The following is a 16,975-nucleotide window of genomic DNA, read 5'->3' as shown; positions in this document are numbered from 1 at the left end:
GCACTAATGGTGGTTTTGCTTTCTGTGGAATCAAAATCAGACTATGTGATCCAGTCAGCACCACAGGGTGTACAGAGAGTATTTTAGGAGAATCAGGGCTCCAAGCATGATCCCTCTCACTTTCTTGCAGTTCCCAGCTGTTCAATGGGAAGCAGCATTCCAGTGGGGCAGACAAAGAACTCTGGGAAGAATGAACTCAGGGCCATTCTGCCTCTGGTACTGAACCAAACATCAGGTGCAAAGGCAAGGGAAGCAGAATACTTACCAGTTCCCAAGTCCTCAGACTAAATTCCTAAATACCATTGAACTTGATCCCCTTTCACCTTAACTACTTAGCATATAGATCTCTCACCAGAGTTTTTTTGGCATTTAATGAATCAGGGCATATTCAGCAAGCATTGAGGTGGATGTAAATCTAGTAGATCTTGTAGATCTTTGCATGTCCCCAAAGATACCTTCCATCCCCTGCTCGCCTAATAAGAGAACAACAAAAAGTTCAGCTGTATCTTAAAGCTACATCCTTGGAGTGACTCTTTGTACTTGGGCTTGGAAACAACTCATCAAGCAGGGTAGATATTTGCACTGACATTTCCTAATACTCTAGCACTGGCTAGAGGCAAGCTGGAGCTAGAAAGAAACACAGCAGGTTTTTCCAGGGATTGGAGTATTTAAAGGAAGACAATGTTCAGTATAAAGAGATGATGGTTTTGGTCTTAGTAATACTGAATCAGGCATGTACACTATTGATGAAAGCTGTTCTAGATCTACCGCCTTCTAAAGCTGTTTCTGTAGCCATAGATAACTGAAAATAGTAGCATTAGCAGTGCACTGAGAACATGAAGGCACATAAATGCATTTTTAACCCAGCAATATCTACTCTTGTCCTTTCTTTAAATTCATATGCAATGCAGAGTACACATGTGCTATTCCACCCATGGTATATTTTCAATATACTCTGGTGTGTATTATAGCATCCATGCACATATATATATAGAAGGCACAATTTATATATGCAAGTGTTGCCATGAAAATAGTCACACTGTAAGCAGACATAATAAGCAAATACTCAAAGCATGGTTGCCATGGACAGCAAAACAAAAATGATCTGCAGGTACCATGAGGCAAACCATCTCAAAGTTGACTTTATACTAAATTTGCCAGCTACATATTACTTGCCAAGAACATATGCTTAGAGAGAACACAGAGATTACTAGGCAGGTGAAATGTCCCGGGCATGGGGCCACATCAGTCCATTAGTTATGATCAAGGAAAGGTCACCTCAAAATACTTCTTGAAGCCTGAAACTCACAGTATCCACTGAACTTATCCACATTTGTGGATTGTGAGATGCCTACCATTCCCTTAGCTTAAAGGCAATAAACCCTCTTATCTCTAGAAGGAAACTGAAGTAAAACAATAGCTTCTGTGAAACAGATATTCTGTTTAGACATGCAATAATCACAACTGTGGAAAAGTTGGGAGACTGATGCTGCTATATTAGCATGAGGAACAGTTTTCTACTCTTCTTCACTTTCATGGCTGCCCAGTTTGACATGTTCCCAGCCCCCACACTCATCCAGTGCTGGGAGCCTTTCACTTACATCAATCTGACTCAGGATGACATCAATGATGCTGCCAACGACTATAAGGAAATCAAAGACATTCCAAGGGTCCCCAAAGTAGCCCTGGGGGAAAAGGAATAAGAAAGTAGGTTCCAAAGAAGTAAGCCAGGACCTTTCTGGCACCTTCCCAACCTAAGGACCGATGTTGAAACTTGTGTGACTTGGTTAGGACTAAAAAAAAACTTACATGCAACCATTCCCTCCTCCCCAGCAGTATCCCCCTTAAAGTGTGGCATGTAACTCTAAGCCAGATACAGGGAACCTGTGGCTCTCCAAATGTAGTTTGACTACAACTCCCATCATCCCTGGCTATGACTATGCTGGCTCAGGCTCATGGGAGTTGTAGTCCAATGATGTATGGAGGGCCATCGCTTTCCACCACTGCTCTAAGCAAAATGACAGACCCACTTCCCTCAAGGAGCCTTATAGGTCCATATCCCAAACTCACCTTAGCCTTGAAGGCTATAAGTTTAAGGATCATCTCCACAGTAAAGAGAAGGGTGAAGACCACATTAAGGATATCTGAGAGATGGTCCATTGTCTCTGATTGATTATAATGCTGTAAAGATGGTTAAAAGTAGATGATTAATAGAGCGTTGGTTTGAGTTAGAAACAAAGCCCTGTAGACCCAAAGGAAGTCTATATTATGCCAAAGGGAGAAATCATATTGATTGCTAGATAACAAGTAAAAGAGATACACATGCAGAGAACAGGCTCACCATGATGAGTGAGCTGTATGGATGTAAAACCACACTTATCCAACATACCTGTACTAACAATGCCTCTCATTGCTCACTTGTACAGTGGTACCTTGGTTTAAGAACAGCCCTGTATATGAACGATTCGGTTTACAAACTCTGCAAAGCCGGAAGTAGTGTCCTGGTTTGCGAACTTTACCTCAGTCTAAGAATGGAATCCAAACAGTGGAAGGGCACCGGCGGTAGTAGGCCTCATTAGGGAAAGCATGCCTCGGTTTAAGAACAGTTTTGGTTTAAGAAAGGACTTCTGGAACGGGTTAAGCTCATAAACTGAGGTACCACTGTTTTCTATATTGGAATCCCTGGAATAACAGCCCAGTTCAGTTACACTGTGTGTAGTGTACAACCGATGGATAATAAGACCCACCCATATTTCTAAACACCAGATCAGCAAGTGCTCATTATAGGGGCACTGTTTTGTAATTCTTCTTCTCCAGGCAGAACTCAGGATCCCACAATCATCACTACTGCTGCCATTCTACAGCTGGGCAGCTGTTCCACTCATCCATACCTGCATGCCCAAGCAGATGGTGTTCAATGTGATCAGGAAGAACATAAGGTACTCAAAGTAGGAGCAGGTCACAATATACCATATCTGGTACTGGTAGGGGTTCTTGGGAATGTAGCATCTCAGAGGGCGTGCTTTGAGTGCATATTGCACACACTGGCGCTGGAGCGAGAAGAAATACAATGTGGGAATGGGGCCAAAAAAGGCTAGGCAGTGCCTTCCATACTTTAGGTTTTCTTGTTCATTATCTTAGCATTATGTGCCATACCTGGTTCTTGTCCAGCTCACAGTTTTTGTACTCTGTTTCACCCTGCTCCTGGAAGGTTACGATGATAAAACCTACAAAGATGTTCATCATGAAAAAGGCTATGAGGATGAGATAGATGATGAAGTAGATGGCAACGCCCATGCGATAGTTGTAGATGGGGCCCACGTCCTCAGCGCTTGTGTCAATTGCTTTGTACAATAACCTGGAAGAGTTAGAACAGCGGTCGAGATTAACGGGCCTGGGTAAAAGACCTTTGAAGAAGTGGGCTATGAAAGGACTTTGCTCGATGGGTTATCAGCTCAGGTATCCATGCCTCCTCTGACAGGGGCGGCCCACTCTCAAAGGGTTTTCCAAAAAATCAGTATAGCTAAATAAATGTAGAGCTATAACTCTTTTACTGAGTGGGTTCCAGGCAACTTTTCCTTAAATTGCTCTGTTGATGTATTATGCTTTCTGATTCTCAAAGCACAATATTTTGTTGCTGAGAAAACATGTTTTTTAAAAACCCCAGTAACTGCATCAATTGCCATGGTTACATGAATGTCTGGTGTAGCTCTCTGCATATAGTGTCTATAACATCGTTAGCGATATGCATTAAAGCTTCCCCTTTCAGTGTTATTTTGCTTGCACAGTATAGCTAATTAGCAACAGTAGCAGCATACCAGCTAATCCTTCTGACAATTCCCAACAGCCCACCTTGCACTTTGCCCCATGCTGGGTTCTGAACTCACTTAGGCCATCCTTCAAAGGTGGAAACAGTGAAGAGAGACATCATGGCTGACAATACATTATCAAAGTGGAAGTCATTGAGTTTCCACATTCGCTTGTCCTCCACAACCTGCGTTGGATCAGCATCGACGTATGTGATGAAGTATCCCCTGGGACAAGAAACTTTATATTAGTTACAGACAAGGAGCCTGCACCTTCTGTTAATTCGTATTAGACTACAGTACAGTTCTATGCAGGTCTACTTGGAAGCAAGTTCCACTGAGTTAAGTTAAGGATTGTAGCCTAACATTTCACCAATGCTGAGATAGTCACTCAACGGCAGTCACTACAGCAAAAAAGGAACTTGTTCAAGTTGCATAAGACTGATCCAATGAATCCCAGGCTGGCTCATCCCCTCCTTGGCCCTAGAACATCCTGGGGCCAAGGGGCTTGCCACTGGCTGCCACTGCTGGGGAACCCACTGGTAGCACTTCTGTCTGCTCACACATTTGGTGAGTGGAAGACAGAGTACTGCATCAGCAGAGTAACACAGGAGTCACTCTGCAGAGGGACACTGGCAGAGGCTGGCAGGGCTGGAAGGAGGGACACCACCCACCCACCGACCCCAGCCTGGCATAATGGGGTGTTTTTTTCCTTTTATTGCTCTGTTAACGCAAAAACTACTCTGGCCCACAGCTTCCCGTCACACTGCAATTATAGTGTCCCAGGCTGCAGAAGACTATGACGCATAACCAAGGCTTACCTGCATTCTTCTGCAGTGATCTTGGTTGAATCTGTACAGCTAAAGAACTTCCCCTACATTTAAAACAGAGATCAAAAGTTATAGGGATTGTTGGTATTTGGCTGTTTCCCAAATATGGCCTCAACAGTCCTGAGAGTACTGAAAAGTGAATGTTTCCAGCTACACAAAAGCCCAGGCCCAGTTTTTACTGCTGAAGGAGAGGAGACAGTAATTCACGACAGTTTCCCATTGCTGACTGGCAAACCATGTGGGAGTTGTATTGAAAGGGAATAAGATTTTGCAAGTGACTTACACATTGACTGTGAGGAAACTGCAGTGATGTTATTAGCTTCCTTGAGGTATGTATTGACAGGCTGCATTGGCACCATGTTGCACCCAAGATTGAGAGGGCCCATTGTGCGTTGTGTGTGTGTGATGTCACACACTTAGACCATCATCTGGGTAGGTTTGGAGGATTGAATATGCTTTTTTAAAGGAAGATTGCACATCACAGAAGGACCTGAGGGTGACCAGACCAAACTGAAGGTATTCGGCCAACCGAGACAAATGAGAATGGTTAATTCAGTATAGGGGCCCTGAATTGATTATCTCTGGCAGCAAGCTATCCTTGTTTATATAAACAAGCTTTTACAAACTCATGGACTCAAACAGTGTGGAAGTTCATTCTATCTAGGAAAGACTGTCACCTTGAAGAGCTGCACCCCAATGCAGGCAAACATGAACTGTAGCAAGGCACTGACAAGCACAATGTTGCCGATGGTCTTGATAGCCACAAAAACACACTGTACTACGTGCTAGAGAGAGAAAGAGAGGTTGGTTAGATTTTATTTGTCCATTGCTCACTGTGATTTTTCTGAATAACTGCGGTCCAGCAAAATATAAGTAGAGATTGCTTTGCCTGGTTCATGCATACATTTCAATGCATGCTGCTGGCTTAGAGAGGTCATCACATTTCCCTTACTATCCCTGATTTCTGGGTTATCTGGAAGAGGAAAACATTCCTACAACCCCACTCACCTTCAGCCCCTTTGCTCTGTTAATGGCTCTCAGTGGTCGCAGTACTCTGAGCACCCTGAGGATTTTCACTACTGAGATGGCACTGGACCTGTGGCAGAATATGAGGAAAACATTACAGCGGGAACCCTTATTGTGCTTATGTTACATGGATTCTGCCCTGCCTACAAAGAATGACTATGGCCTTTTGATTATATCTAGTGATTGAATGGGCCATTCCATGGTTGGGACCACGAACCAGAGAATGATGTAGGACTGCCTTGCTACCGGGGTGGCTTCAGAGAATTCTTCAGAAGGCAAAACCACTGCAGGGTGCATTCAGACATGCGGAATACTGCATTGCCCTAGTTTTCCTGATTATAATGCTAGCACTTCTGAACCATTTTCTAACATTCCTTTCACAATGCAGTACTTCTTGTGTTATGGAACGATGGCTTTTTGATAGATGTACGCTAAATTTCATTCACATCTGTGAGTGTGGAGTGACACACAAAAAAAAAATCACTGGGCAATGTCACTACTCCCCCACCCCTGTGTGCTTCTGTTCTCCCATGATTCCCCCATGAAAACAGCAGGAAATAACTGTATGCTTGTACACCGTCCCAAATTTCCTCACTTTACTCCCAACTGTAGATGGTACAACCAGCCACAGTAAATTACAGAACCAAAGAGCCTTTGAACGAGGGTGAGGGGACCATCGGAGGGAAAAGGCAGGCCTTTGCAGCAACTAAGACTTTCACAACCCAGTCAGTAGGATCAAACTACAGGAACTGATTGTACATCCACTTCTCATACCGATGCAGTGGGGTGAAGGATAACTGTTTGACTCTCAGAGCACACCCACACCACAGACCTAAACTGGTTTAACAGCCAATCCCTTTTTCCAGGGAACTCTGGGGATTGTAGCTCTGTGAGAGGGATAGAAATTTCTTAACAATTCCCGGTACTCTCAAGAAATTGAAGTCTGCAGGAATCTTTGGAGAAAACAGTTAAAATAGTATAAAATCGATGCAAATGTAGAGTGTGGATGAGGCCTCAGTATGTTGACTGATAATGATGGCTGTGAATATTCATTGCTTTGGGAGCAGAGCTCACTACTCTTCATGGAGCTCCTAGTTTTCAGGGTCTGAGAGACGGTCAGCTTCTCATTACAATGTTTTCCTTTATATTTCAGGGTATTTCTTACTACTCTATGGTCACACAGATACATCCCTCATATCCCACAGTTGCTGCCAAAGACACAAGGAGAATGTTAACCCCTATCCTACTTCCCTCAGAGTTGGCCCTACCACAGATTGATGAAACCCAGGCCAGTTCTTCCATCACAATGCTTACTCAAATCCCATGGAGATAAGAGAGACAGCCACAACGAGCAAGTCCAGGATGTTGAAATAGTTGCGGCAGAAGGATCCCTTGTGTAGGATAGCACCATAAGTAGTCATCTGTGGGGAGCAGGAAGACTCAGTTAGGCCCAGTTTTTGTATTACTTTGAGGATACTTCTCTCAGCAGCCTAATTCTGTAAATCATTGGACCTGTGGATGTTGACTGCTGTGTTCAGGATGAAGCAGTTGTCTGAGAACGAACACTTCATCATCAGCACAGAGAGTTGGCAAGCTTGAATTTGATGCCCGCTATTTGTACAGGTGGTTAACTATTCAGATTGCCAACTCAGCACAATGGAGAAAAGATGAATAAGTAAACATTGGTGATTTCCATTCCCGTTTTATGATTCCATTGGAATTCCACAACATCTCTAAGTGTGACTCACCTTTAGAACGATTTCCACTGTGAACACAGAAGTGAAGCCAATGTCAAAATATCCTAGAATCTGGAGATAAAACAAGCAAAGAAACAGGATGCTATTTTTGTCAGGGCAACTCTGTTGCTATATATACAAACATGTCTTTTAGCAAATTTGCTGGGTTCTGGAATGAGAACTATAGAAGAAATATTATCTGAATATTATTAACAGAATCTCCTATTTCTTCAAGCTCATTTTGCAGTCTCCAGGTAGTCCCAGCTAAACCAGCATGAACAGTACTCTGATTTCTAAAAACAAATGATTGCAGAAATATTTTTGGTTATCCCCAAGCAAACCTGTTTTTCCTCTACATATTATTTTAGTTTGCAAATACATTTAGCCATGAATACTTTTAACTTTTTACTAGTTGTCCATTATCTTCTCCTTTTAAAATAATTGCTTCTTATTGGTTGTATGATATGATTGGCTCCATCCTTATTGAGTTTCATGAAGAGATGACTTTTAAATAAAGACTTTGGGTCAGAATGACACTCTTTGGCTTTCTGCGATTTATGCACGAAAACCAGTCACTTATTTTCATCTACAGCTTCCTGTTGTTGCCTTTTGCATGTTGTTTCAATTTCATACCAAGTAGTTTTCACCAGGAGGCAATTACAATGGATGCAGGGCTTTCGTAAGTCACTCTGGACCACCCACTGGTACCTTGCCAGTAGCGCAAGCAAGCCTATCTAGTCACCTTATTCCTGAAGGACTCGGCCCGTAATGGATCCTCAGCTGCCAGTGAGACGCTGCTGAGCAGAATGAAGAGGAGGATGAAGTTGGTGAACCAGGTGGCATTCACAATCCGGTGGCACAGTACACGGATCCTGAAGAGGACAATTTAGGGAAAGAAAGGGAAGGTCATATTCTGCTTAAGCAAAAGAGTTCATAGTACAAAGGGCACCCAATGGGGAATTACACTGTTCATCAATGTGCTGGTAGAAAGTGCACATGTGATGTTTCTATCCCCCTCAGAGTACATTTGGAATATGGGCACAATTTGTAGAGCAGAATTGTTGAGTGAATTGAGCCTGTGTTTATGTGGGTTCTTGGACAACCCAGTCCATAACATTACTAAAGGAATTACTACTTTACGGTCCTTTCACTGCCAAACTGCAGCGCTTTTACAGCTGTGGTGCTAGTTTAATAACCATTCAGGGAAAGTCTGAAGACCAAGAGGATAGTCTGAATCGAAGGCATCTGCCTATACTGATGTCTTTGCCGAGGTTAAGCAAGCCTGGCCAGGAAGGAATTTGTGCCTAGTGGCAAATATTCCCGGTTAGATCGTCTTCGTATCTGAATTCCTAGCCAGTTCAGAAACCTATTCAGTTTCTGTTGTGTGCCTAGGTAAGAGAGAGAGAGGAAGGAGTAAGGCCTACTTGTTGGTTGGGCTAAAGATGAAGAATGAGCTGGCTTCGGGCATGGGCACTGCCTTCTCCTTCAACTGCAGCTCTGCCAGAGGACGTGGCCGAGGACTCAGTGGAATTTCAGGCTCATCTTCTTCATCGTCACCTGCAGGGCACACAGTCGGTCACTGAAAAGCTTCATGCAGAAGCGCTACATGCACAGCCAAAAGGTTCACTCATTTCTAGGCTTGCTATTAAGCCGAAATATAAGCATCAGAGTATCTCAACATCCCTAAGGGACATGGGTGGCGCTGTGGGTTAAACCACAGAGCCTAGGACTTGCTGATCAGAAGGTCGGCGGTTCGAATCCCCGTGACGGGGTGAGCTCCCGTTGCTCGGTCCCTGCTCCTGCCAACCTAGCAGTTCAAAAGCACGTCAAAGTACAAGTAGATAAATAGGTACTGCTCCGGCGGGAAGGTAAACGGCGTTTCCGCTGCTGCTCTGGTTCGCCAGAAGCGACTTAGTCATGCTGGCCACATGACCCGGAAGCTGTACGCCGGCTCCCTTGGCCAATAAAGCGAGATGAGCGCCGCAAACTCAGAGTTGGTCACGACTGGACCTAACGGTCAGGGGTCCTTTTACCTTTACCTTTATCTCAACATCCCAACACAGCATTAAGTCAGTTCAGCCCAGAATTCTTTTCATTCCTGTGGTGGGAATGAAAGAGACAAACCTTCCTTACCTGGGAAGTCAGCGGAGGGATAAGGGTCCTTGATCTCATTGACATTTGATTCAAACTCATCCACTTTCAACTGAACAGAAGAAATAAAAATGAAAGGAAGCTCAGCGGCATAGGCAAGCTCACTCTGATACAGTTTCTAGGCATGCTCTGAAAACCTTCCTGTTTCCGAGGACTGATTTCTGCTCATCTATTTAAAATGACATTGCTTTTATTGTATTGTTTATTCTTAAGGGATTCTTAACCATTTTTAAAATTTCTGTTTATACTGTCTCTATCGTACAGTGTTTTGCGGGGGCTTTTTTTAAAGAACCTAAACAAAAAAATAAAACGAAAGGCGGCACTTGTTGCTGTCACCCATGGGGGAGACATTCCATTCAGTCTGCATTGAAAGGTGAATCTACCTAATTCACACTCTCTGAAAGTGAAGAGAAATGCAGTGATCCGTTGAAATCTTTCCAAATTTCGCAACACAGTTCTCCAGCCAAGAAATGTGTACAAAAATGCACACACTAGCGTGAAGTGTGCATAAAAATGCATATATTAATTAAATAACATCAAAAATGAATTCTATTGGGGAAAATGGATTTGCAGGAATGTGTTTTTTTAGATAAACCTGCATAGAAAATTCACAGGAGAAATTCGTACCACAATGCTGATGAATTTTCATGAGGACTTTTTAAATATAAATTTGCATACCGATGTGGAAATGTGGGGAACTGAACTCTGGATTGGAAAAGGGACAAACGGAGAAAAAGCAATATTGACTGATTCATCCGCTCCTAGTCACCCATGGCTGACCTTGGCTGTGGTGGGCATTCCTTCTCCCTTGGCTTTCTGTTCCAGCTTCTTAGCCAGCAACTGCTTTTCCTCTTCTGACTTCTCCGGGTAACCTCTAGAGTGAAGAACCAAGAAAGCAAGAGGAGAGGGAAGTGAAGCCAAGGGGAAGCTATTATTGGGGGGTGGGGGTGGGAAACACCTTACAGTTCAGCCAAGCCCCCTGTTGGGTCCCAGATGAGAACCCAGAGGTAGATATTGTCATGGCCACCAGGAGGCACAACTGACCGGCCCATTTTCTTTTTCTTCCTCTCTTCAGCTTTGGCTTTCTGGGCAGAGGTCAAAGTTTCAGCTTCAGCAAGGTTGTCCACGGCAATAGCCAAGAAAACATTGAGCAAGATATCTGGGTTGTGGGGAGGAAGGCTAAGGAATTATACAGTGTGAGTTTAGGTAATATAAACCTGAAGCCCTGAGCAATTTGCATCCAGGATACCCAAAGGACTCCCTGAGCCCTTCTATCCCAGCATGATTACTGAGATCAAGAAATGCTGTTGATTGTTCCCCACGTTTCAGAAGCTTGACTGGCTTCAGGAAGAAGTTGGGCATTTAATATCCCATGCTATGAAATACTTTTCGAGCAGAGATTTGGCAGGCACCCTCAATTCTGACCTTCAGATGGCTCTTGAAGACTATGTCAACAGGCGTATTCAATGTTTTAATTGTTTAAGGTGAGTTAGTCACTTTTATGATCATTACATATTGTTTTATCTCTTTTGTACATGTGGTTGTACACTGCCCTGATATTTGACATGAGGGATGGTCTCTATATTTATAAATAAATAAGACTTAAGAGCATGTTCTTAATAAGCTAATAATCCTAATAATGGGGTACAGCTTCCCACACCATTCAGTTTGGCAGGTAGAGCAGAATGAAAAGTGCAGGAAGCAGTCAGAAGAAATGGGAACCTCATTTCAAAAATGAGGACCCTGGTGTGCAGATTGTGTACTGGTCCTCATAGCCACATGCACACACCCATCTACTGCGTGGACAGAAAATGGACCAACATGAAATGCTGTCACCATGAAATGCTGTGAGAAATACTTACATTGCATCTTATGGTGATGTTGCAAAATGAATGCATGAGAATTCATTGCAGAAGAGCTTTTATCTGACTCTATTAATAGAGGACTCCACCCCCCTAATGGGGCAAAGAAAGGATACAATTCCCACAGACAAAGAGAACAATGAAGTAAATGCAGACCAGCACACCAGGGTAAACTGGCCCTCCATAAGCCATTATGCCATTGTACATAACAGAAGTCCAGTCTTCCCCAGTCAGGACCTAGAAGTAGATGAGTGAGATATTAGCAGCAACAGGGTATCCTGAGCACAACCATTGCATGAGGCCTGGCTTCTCCAACCTGGTGCCCTCCAAATATTGTTGGGTATCTGGTCCCATCAATCCCAGCCAGTATGGCCAATGGTCAGGGGTGATGGGAGTTGTTGTCCAACAACATTTGGAGGACAACAGGTTGGGGAAGACTGCATTAGGTTCTCATCTGAGTTTGAAGACCTCTTCGTTAAAGACCCTTTTCTCAGGCCCCATTGTCCAAAAAGTCATAGAATCATAGAATCGTTGGAAGAGACCACCAGGGCCATCGAGTCCAACCCCCTGCCAAGCAGGAAACACCATCAGAGCACTCCTGACATATGGTTGTCAAGCCTCTGCTTAAAGACCTCCAAAGAAGGAGACTCCACCACACTCCTTGGCAGCAAATTCCACTGTCGAACAGCTCTGTCAGGAAGTTCTTCCTAATGTTTAGGTGGAATCTTCTTTCTTGTAGTTTGGATCCATTGCTCCGTGTCCGCTTCTCTGGAGCAGCAGAAAACAACCTTTCTCCCTCCTCTATGTGACATCCTTTTATATATTTGAACATAGCTATCATATCACCCCTTAACCTCCTCTTCTCCAGGCTAAACATGCCCAGCTCCCTTAGCTGGTCCTCATAAGGCATCATTTCCAGGCCTTTGACCATTTTGGTTGCCCTCCTCTGGACACATTCCAGTTTGTCAGTGTCCTTCTTGAACTGTGGTGCCCAGAACTGGACACAGTACTCCAGGTGAGGTCTGACCAGATCAGTATACAGTGGCACTATTATTTCCCTTGATCTAGATGCTATACTCCTATTGATGCAGCCTAGAATTGCATTGGCTTTTTTAGCTGCCGCGTCACACTGTTGGCTCATGTCAAGTTTGTGGTCAACCAAGACTCCTAGATCCTTTTCACATGTACTGCTCTCAAGCCAGGTGTCACCCATCTTGTATTTGTGCCTCTCATTTTTTTTGCCCAAGTGCAATACTTTACATTTCTCCCTGTTAAAATTCATCTTGTTTGTTTTGGCCCAGTTCTCTAATCTGTCAAGGTCGTTTTGAAGTGTGATCCTGTCCTCTGGGGTGTTAGCCACCCCTCCCAGTTTGGTGTCATCTGCAAATTTGATCAGGATGCCCTTGAGTCCATCATCCAAGTCGTTGATAAAGATGTTGAATAAGACCGGGCCCAAGACAGAACCCTGGGGCACCCTACTAGTCACTCTTCTCCAGGATGAAGTCTATGCGTTCCCAAAGCTCAGACAATATCTCACAATTCACAGATTCCTATTTCCCCCATTGGTCACCCATTTTCTGCCAGAACTTAGTACAGAAGACAACAATTGTCACCTACAAAACCCTGCCCTTAAACTGGCTTATTAAAACCCCCAAGTTGTACCTGAAAGACAGTGATGAGAGCCTGAGGGAAGTTATCAAAGGTGCTGCGCCGTATCACTGTATCATCAAAGTCAAATCTCCCTCCAAAAAGTTGCATCCCTAATAGGGCAAAGATGGTCATGAAGAGGAAGAGGAGAGTGAGGAGGGAGATGATGGAGCGCACTGAGTTCAGCAGAGATGCCACTAAGTTGTTCAGAGAGGTCCAATACCTAGAGAGGGACACCAACGTTATGTGCACACCTATGTGAAGATGCTAAGATACTTGCAGATCCAGGAGCCAAGCTTTGAAGTGCAGCTTTCTAGCTAAAGACAGAGAATATAAATCATCCTAATGACTAATTAACTAAAACTAGTTATAATCTCATGGCTGCCATCTTGAATGCAGTTGAGCATGTGCAGCCACATCCAACAGGGCAACAAACACAATTTATTTATTTGCTTTTTTCACCCGCTCTTCATCCAAGAAGTGATGCCAAGGTGGGATATGCCAAAGACCAAACAAAGACTATAGCAGCTCAAATAAAGGCATTAAAACAACATAGCATCGATCTGTATACGAGACATACTGTTGGCTATATTAAGTACAGCTGCTCAGTGTGCTCAGTTGCAATCGGCAGGGAGATTGCTATGCCTGGATGACTCCATCTTCTGTTCTGCCATCTAATCTAGCTTGGTACCTAACATGACTAGTTCCCAGGACTAGAGAAGCTATTTTCAAACATCATAGTTCATCCAAGGGAACGTTTGACAAATCACTGCTCTCCACTACAGATACGTAGGCAGAGAACAGGTGGCAGATTTAATCAATTTGTTCAACCTCACTCAGAGACACCAGGAGATGAAATCTCACATCCTCTTTTACTTCGTAGAGATGGACTTGAAGCAGGTAGCCACACGGTGGTCACAAGCGCACCAAATATTTAAAGCACTTTAACAGTCATGGCTCCCCCCAAAGAATCCTGGGAACTGCAGTTCATTAAAGGTGCGGAGAGTTGTTAGGAGACCCCTTGCAGAACTAGTTCCCAGCACCCTTAACAAACTACAGCTCCCAGAATTTTGGGGGTGGGGTGGGGGAAGCCATGACTGTTAAAGTGCTATGGGAGTGCTTTAAATGTATGGTGCGGATGTGACCAACTCTATGGCCACCAAATGAATACAAAGGAGCTCTGCCAGATAGTATGAGAGATGCATCTAGTCTAGCATTATGTTTCCAAAACTAGCTGGATGCTTCTGTTCCGCTTCCAAGCCTACTGCATCTCACCAGGATGGCAAAGGTTCTGGAAGCCAAGTCCTATGAGAAATGGTTGGCATACTCACTTAGTTATTTTGAAGAGCCTCAGCAGGCGAATGCACCGCAAAACAGAGATGCCCAGGGGTGTCATGGAGGTAATTTCCACCAGTATGATCTCTAGGATGCCAGTGCACACCACAAGGCAATCAAAGCGGTTGAAGATTGACATGAAGTACTGGCGGAAGCCCAGAGCATACATCTTAAGAATCATCTCTATCGTGAAGAGGGCCAGAAGCACCCGGTTGGCAATATCTGTAAGCAGAATGATGAATGGACCAGATCTCTGACCATGAGGAGCCCAATTCCTCTTCAGAGAGAGAGCATGAGGGTTGGGAGGAAAAAGTGGAGACAGGAAGTCCAGAATTACTTCCTTCACTCTACTCAGTTCTCCTCTGCTGGTAAATAGTGCTTCCACTTGCAGAAGCCAGCTAACAGAAGTTGTTAAGAGTGCATGCAAGAACCAAGCTACCCGTTACATGTAGCGGGTGTATAATGTTAGGGGTTTGCGGGGGGAGGGGGGTAGCCTGTATGCTGAGACCCTTCTAATTCCTAAACACAGCACGTGTTGAAAATCTAAGGTAGGGTTGAAACTTCTTGATAATGGCCCTCGAAATATGGGTTGTTAAGGTAGCAGGTAAGGAAATAACTGAGCAAAGTTCTTGCTGCTCTTGCATTTTGAATAACATTTTCCAGTTTCCAATTTAAATATATATACCAATATACTTCCTGTCCTATGTTCCCCTGCAGTCTGTTCAGTTTTCCCTTTGACTTTTGCCTTTCACACCTTAGAATCAACCTCTTACATTATGGTTAGGGCTAAACTATATTAAATGCAGTTGCTGCTTGAGGCAAGAAGGAAGTATATTGGTATGGGAACATGTTTGGCATGGGGTTAAAGTGGGACTAGGGCACTGAGAAGCAGAAAGGAGGATCAAGCAAGGAAGTTTAGGATTGAGAGCATCACAGCACCACCCCCTGTTAATCAGAACCTTCAAAGTTCCCTTAAACAGAGTGCCCAACTCACCTTGAGCCTTGGTCAGCCAATCAGGTTGTTGGTGATGCTCAGTAGCTATTGAGATGGTGTTCAACGCGATAATCAAGAGGACAAACCAATAGAAAAACCTGGACTTAACCAGTTCGCGGCATTTCCTGCGGAGAAGACGGTTCGATCGCCGCCAGTGTCGACTAGAGAAAAAGGAGACAGTTAAAACCAGAATGGTGGCACATGAACCCCTGAAAACGGCTTCAGAACCCTACCTATTCTTAGTTTTCACTTGCTCTAGCGCCCGTGTTCAGAATTTCACAGGACTTTTGAAAAGCATCACTCTTACTAATATGGTCGTTGTGGTGCAGCACTAAAGCAGGCCTGCAAAACACAACGTTCACCTTCTTCCCTAGGTATCTGCAATCTCCAGGATGGCTTCCAAATATTTAGTTTGTGCCTCTTTAAGGGGACCATATAAGGCCTAACAAGGCCATCAAAACTGCAGGTGCAGATGGAAGAATAAATAATCTCTGTGGTCTCTGGGGGGAATTCAATGTTGCGCTAAGTTAAAGTACGGTACCTTAGCAGTGCGCTAGCTGTGCCAGCAGAATGGCTGGTGCAAGGAAAGGTGGGAAGCGAGCATGGTTCTCGTGGTTGGTGGCACAACAGATAGATGGGGGTGCAGGGAGAAAATGCTTCCAACTCTATGATATACCCTCCAACATTTCTCTGATGAAAATAGGGACATCCTATTCAATAATAATAATAATAATAATAATAATAATAATAATAATAATAATTTTACTATTTATATCCCACCCATCTGACTGGGTTGCCACTCTGGGCGGCTTCCAGCATATATAAAAACATAATAAACATTAAAAATTTCCCTATACAGGATTGCCTTCAAATGGCTCAGGGGTAGGATAATTCCATACCCTCCAAAATTTCTCCGATAAAATAGGGACATCCTACCATACCCTCCAACATTTCTCTGATGAAAATAGGGATGTCCTAAGGAAAAGCAGGACATTCTAGGATCAAATCAGAAACTGGGATGGCTTTTGTAAATCTGGGAAGTTCCTGGAAAATAGGGACACTTGGAGGGTCTGCTATGGTTCTTTGACTCTACAGTGTAAAAACACAAAGGGGTCTCAATCCTTCATTTACTCAGTTGACAGAGATGATCTGACTGAGACTGGACATCTCTGGCTTTGGGATTTAACGAGCATTGCATTAAAGAGATAGAGTGAGAGAGATTGCTATGGAGTGCATAAAGGTCCAACATGGGAAATATTTTGCTTTTTAAAAAATGAAAACTCACATTTCCAAAGATATGGGGGGGGGGGATATTTGAAAAAGGATGTAAAGGTGATGCTCCCAGCAAGATTTGAGAGCTTTGGGGCTCTTGCACAACAGCAGGACATGAGCATGTTTGGATTGCCATGCATGATATGCATGCTACTTACAAAAACAAAATCCATTTATTCATGCCCTCAATCTCATACAGGCTCTCTGTCTCTGAGCCACCTTCGTCTGATGGCATCATTCCTGTGAAAGATGAAGAAAGGTAAGAAACCTGTTGTGTTATTTACAAAACCATTAACATCAAATGCTACGTAGCTCT

General features: G+C 43.8%; 1 protein-coding gene across 2 annotated transcripts in view; it reads right to left on the bottom strand.

Annotated features, from left to right (window-relative positions):
- CACNA1S (calcium voltage-gated channel subunit alpha1 S) overlaps positions 1-16,975 on the bottom strand; it is a 58,323-nt gene that overhangs the window by 22,885 nt on the left and 18,463 nt on the right. For both annotated transcript variants that reach the window (XM_081010464.1, XM_081010465.1), the window contains exons 9-28: positions 16,818-16,899; positions 15,388-15,548; positions 14,390-14,615; positions 13,074-13,281; positions 11,528-11,648; positions 10,594-10,708; positions 10,330-10,423; positions 9,532-9,601; positions 8,823-8,955; positions 8,141-8,270; positions 7,411-7,470; positions 6,977-7,083; positions 5,645-5,732; positions 5,314-5,421; positions 4,628-4,680; positions 3,888-4,034; positions 3,157-3,358; positions 2,892-3,050; positions 2,071-2,181; positions 1,602-1,685 (exon numbers count right to left, since the gene is read on the bottom strand). In XM_081010464.1, the coding sequence (XP_080866590.1) occupies positions 1,602-1,685; positions 2,071-2,181; positions 2,892-3,050; positions 3,157-3,358; positions 3,888-4,034; positions 4,628-4,680; positions 5,314-5,421; positions 5,645-5,732; positions 6,977-7,083; positions 7,411-7,470; positions 8,141-8,270; positions 8,823-8,955; positions 9,532-9,601; positions 10,330-10,423; positions 10,594-10,708; positions 11,528-11,648; positions 13,074-13,281; positions 14,390-14,615; positions 15,388-15,548; positions 16,818-16,899 (2,459 nt within the window). The remainder of the gene's footprint in view (positions 1-1,601; positions 1,686-2,070; positions 2,182-2,891; positions 3,051-3,156; positions 3,359-3,887; positions 4,035-4,627; positions 4,681-5,313; positions 5,422-5,644; positions 5,733-6,976; positions 7,084-7,410; positions 7,471-8,140; positions 8,271-8,822; positions 8,956-9,531; positions 9,602-10,329; positions 10,424-10,593; positions 10,709-11,527; positions 11,649-13,073; positions 13,282-14,389; positions 14,616-15,387; positions 15,549-16,817; positions 16,900-16,975) is intronic.

Source organism: Podarcis pityusensis (assembly GCF_964106645.2).
Source record: "Podarcis pityusensis genome assembly, chromosome: 6".
NCBI classification, from domain to species: Eukaryota; Metazoa; Chordata; class Lepidosauria; order Squamata; family Lacertidae; genus Podarcis; species Podarcis pityusensis.
This window is presented reverse-complemented; position numbering and strand designations above follow the sequence as displayed.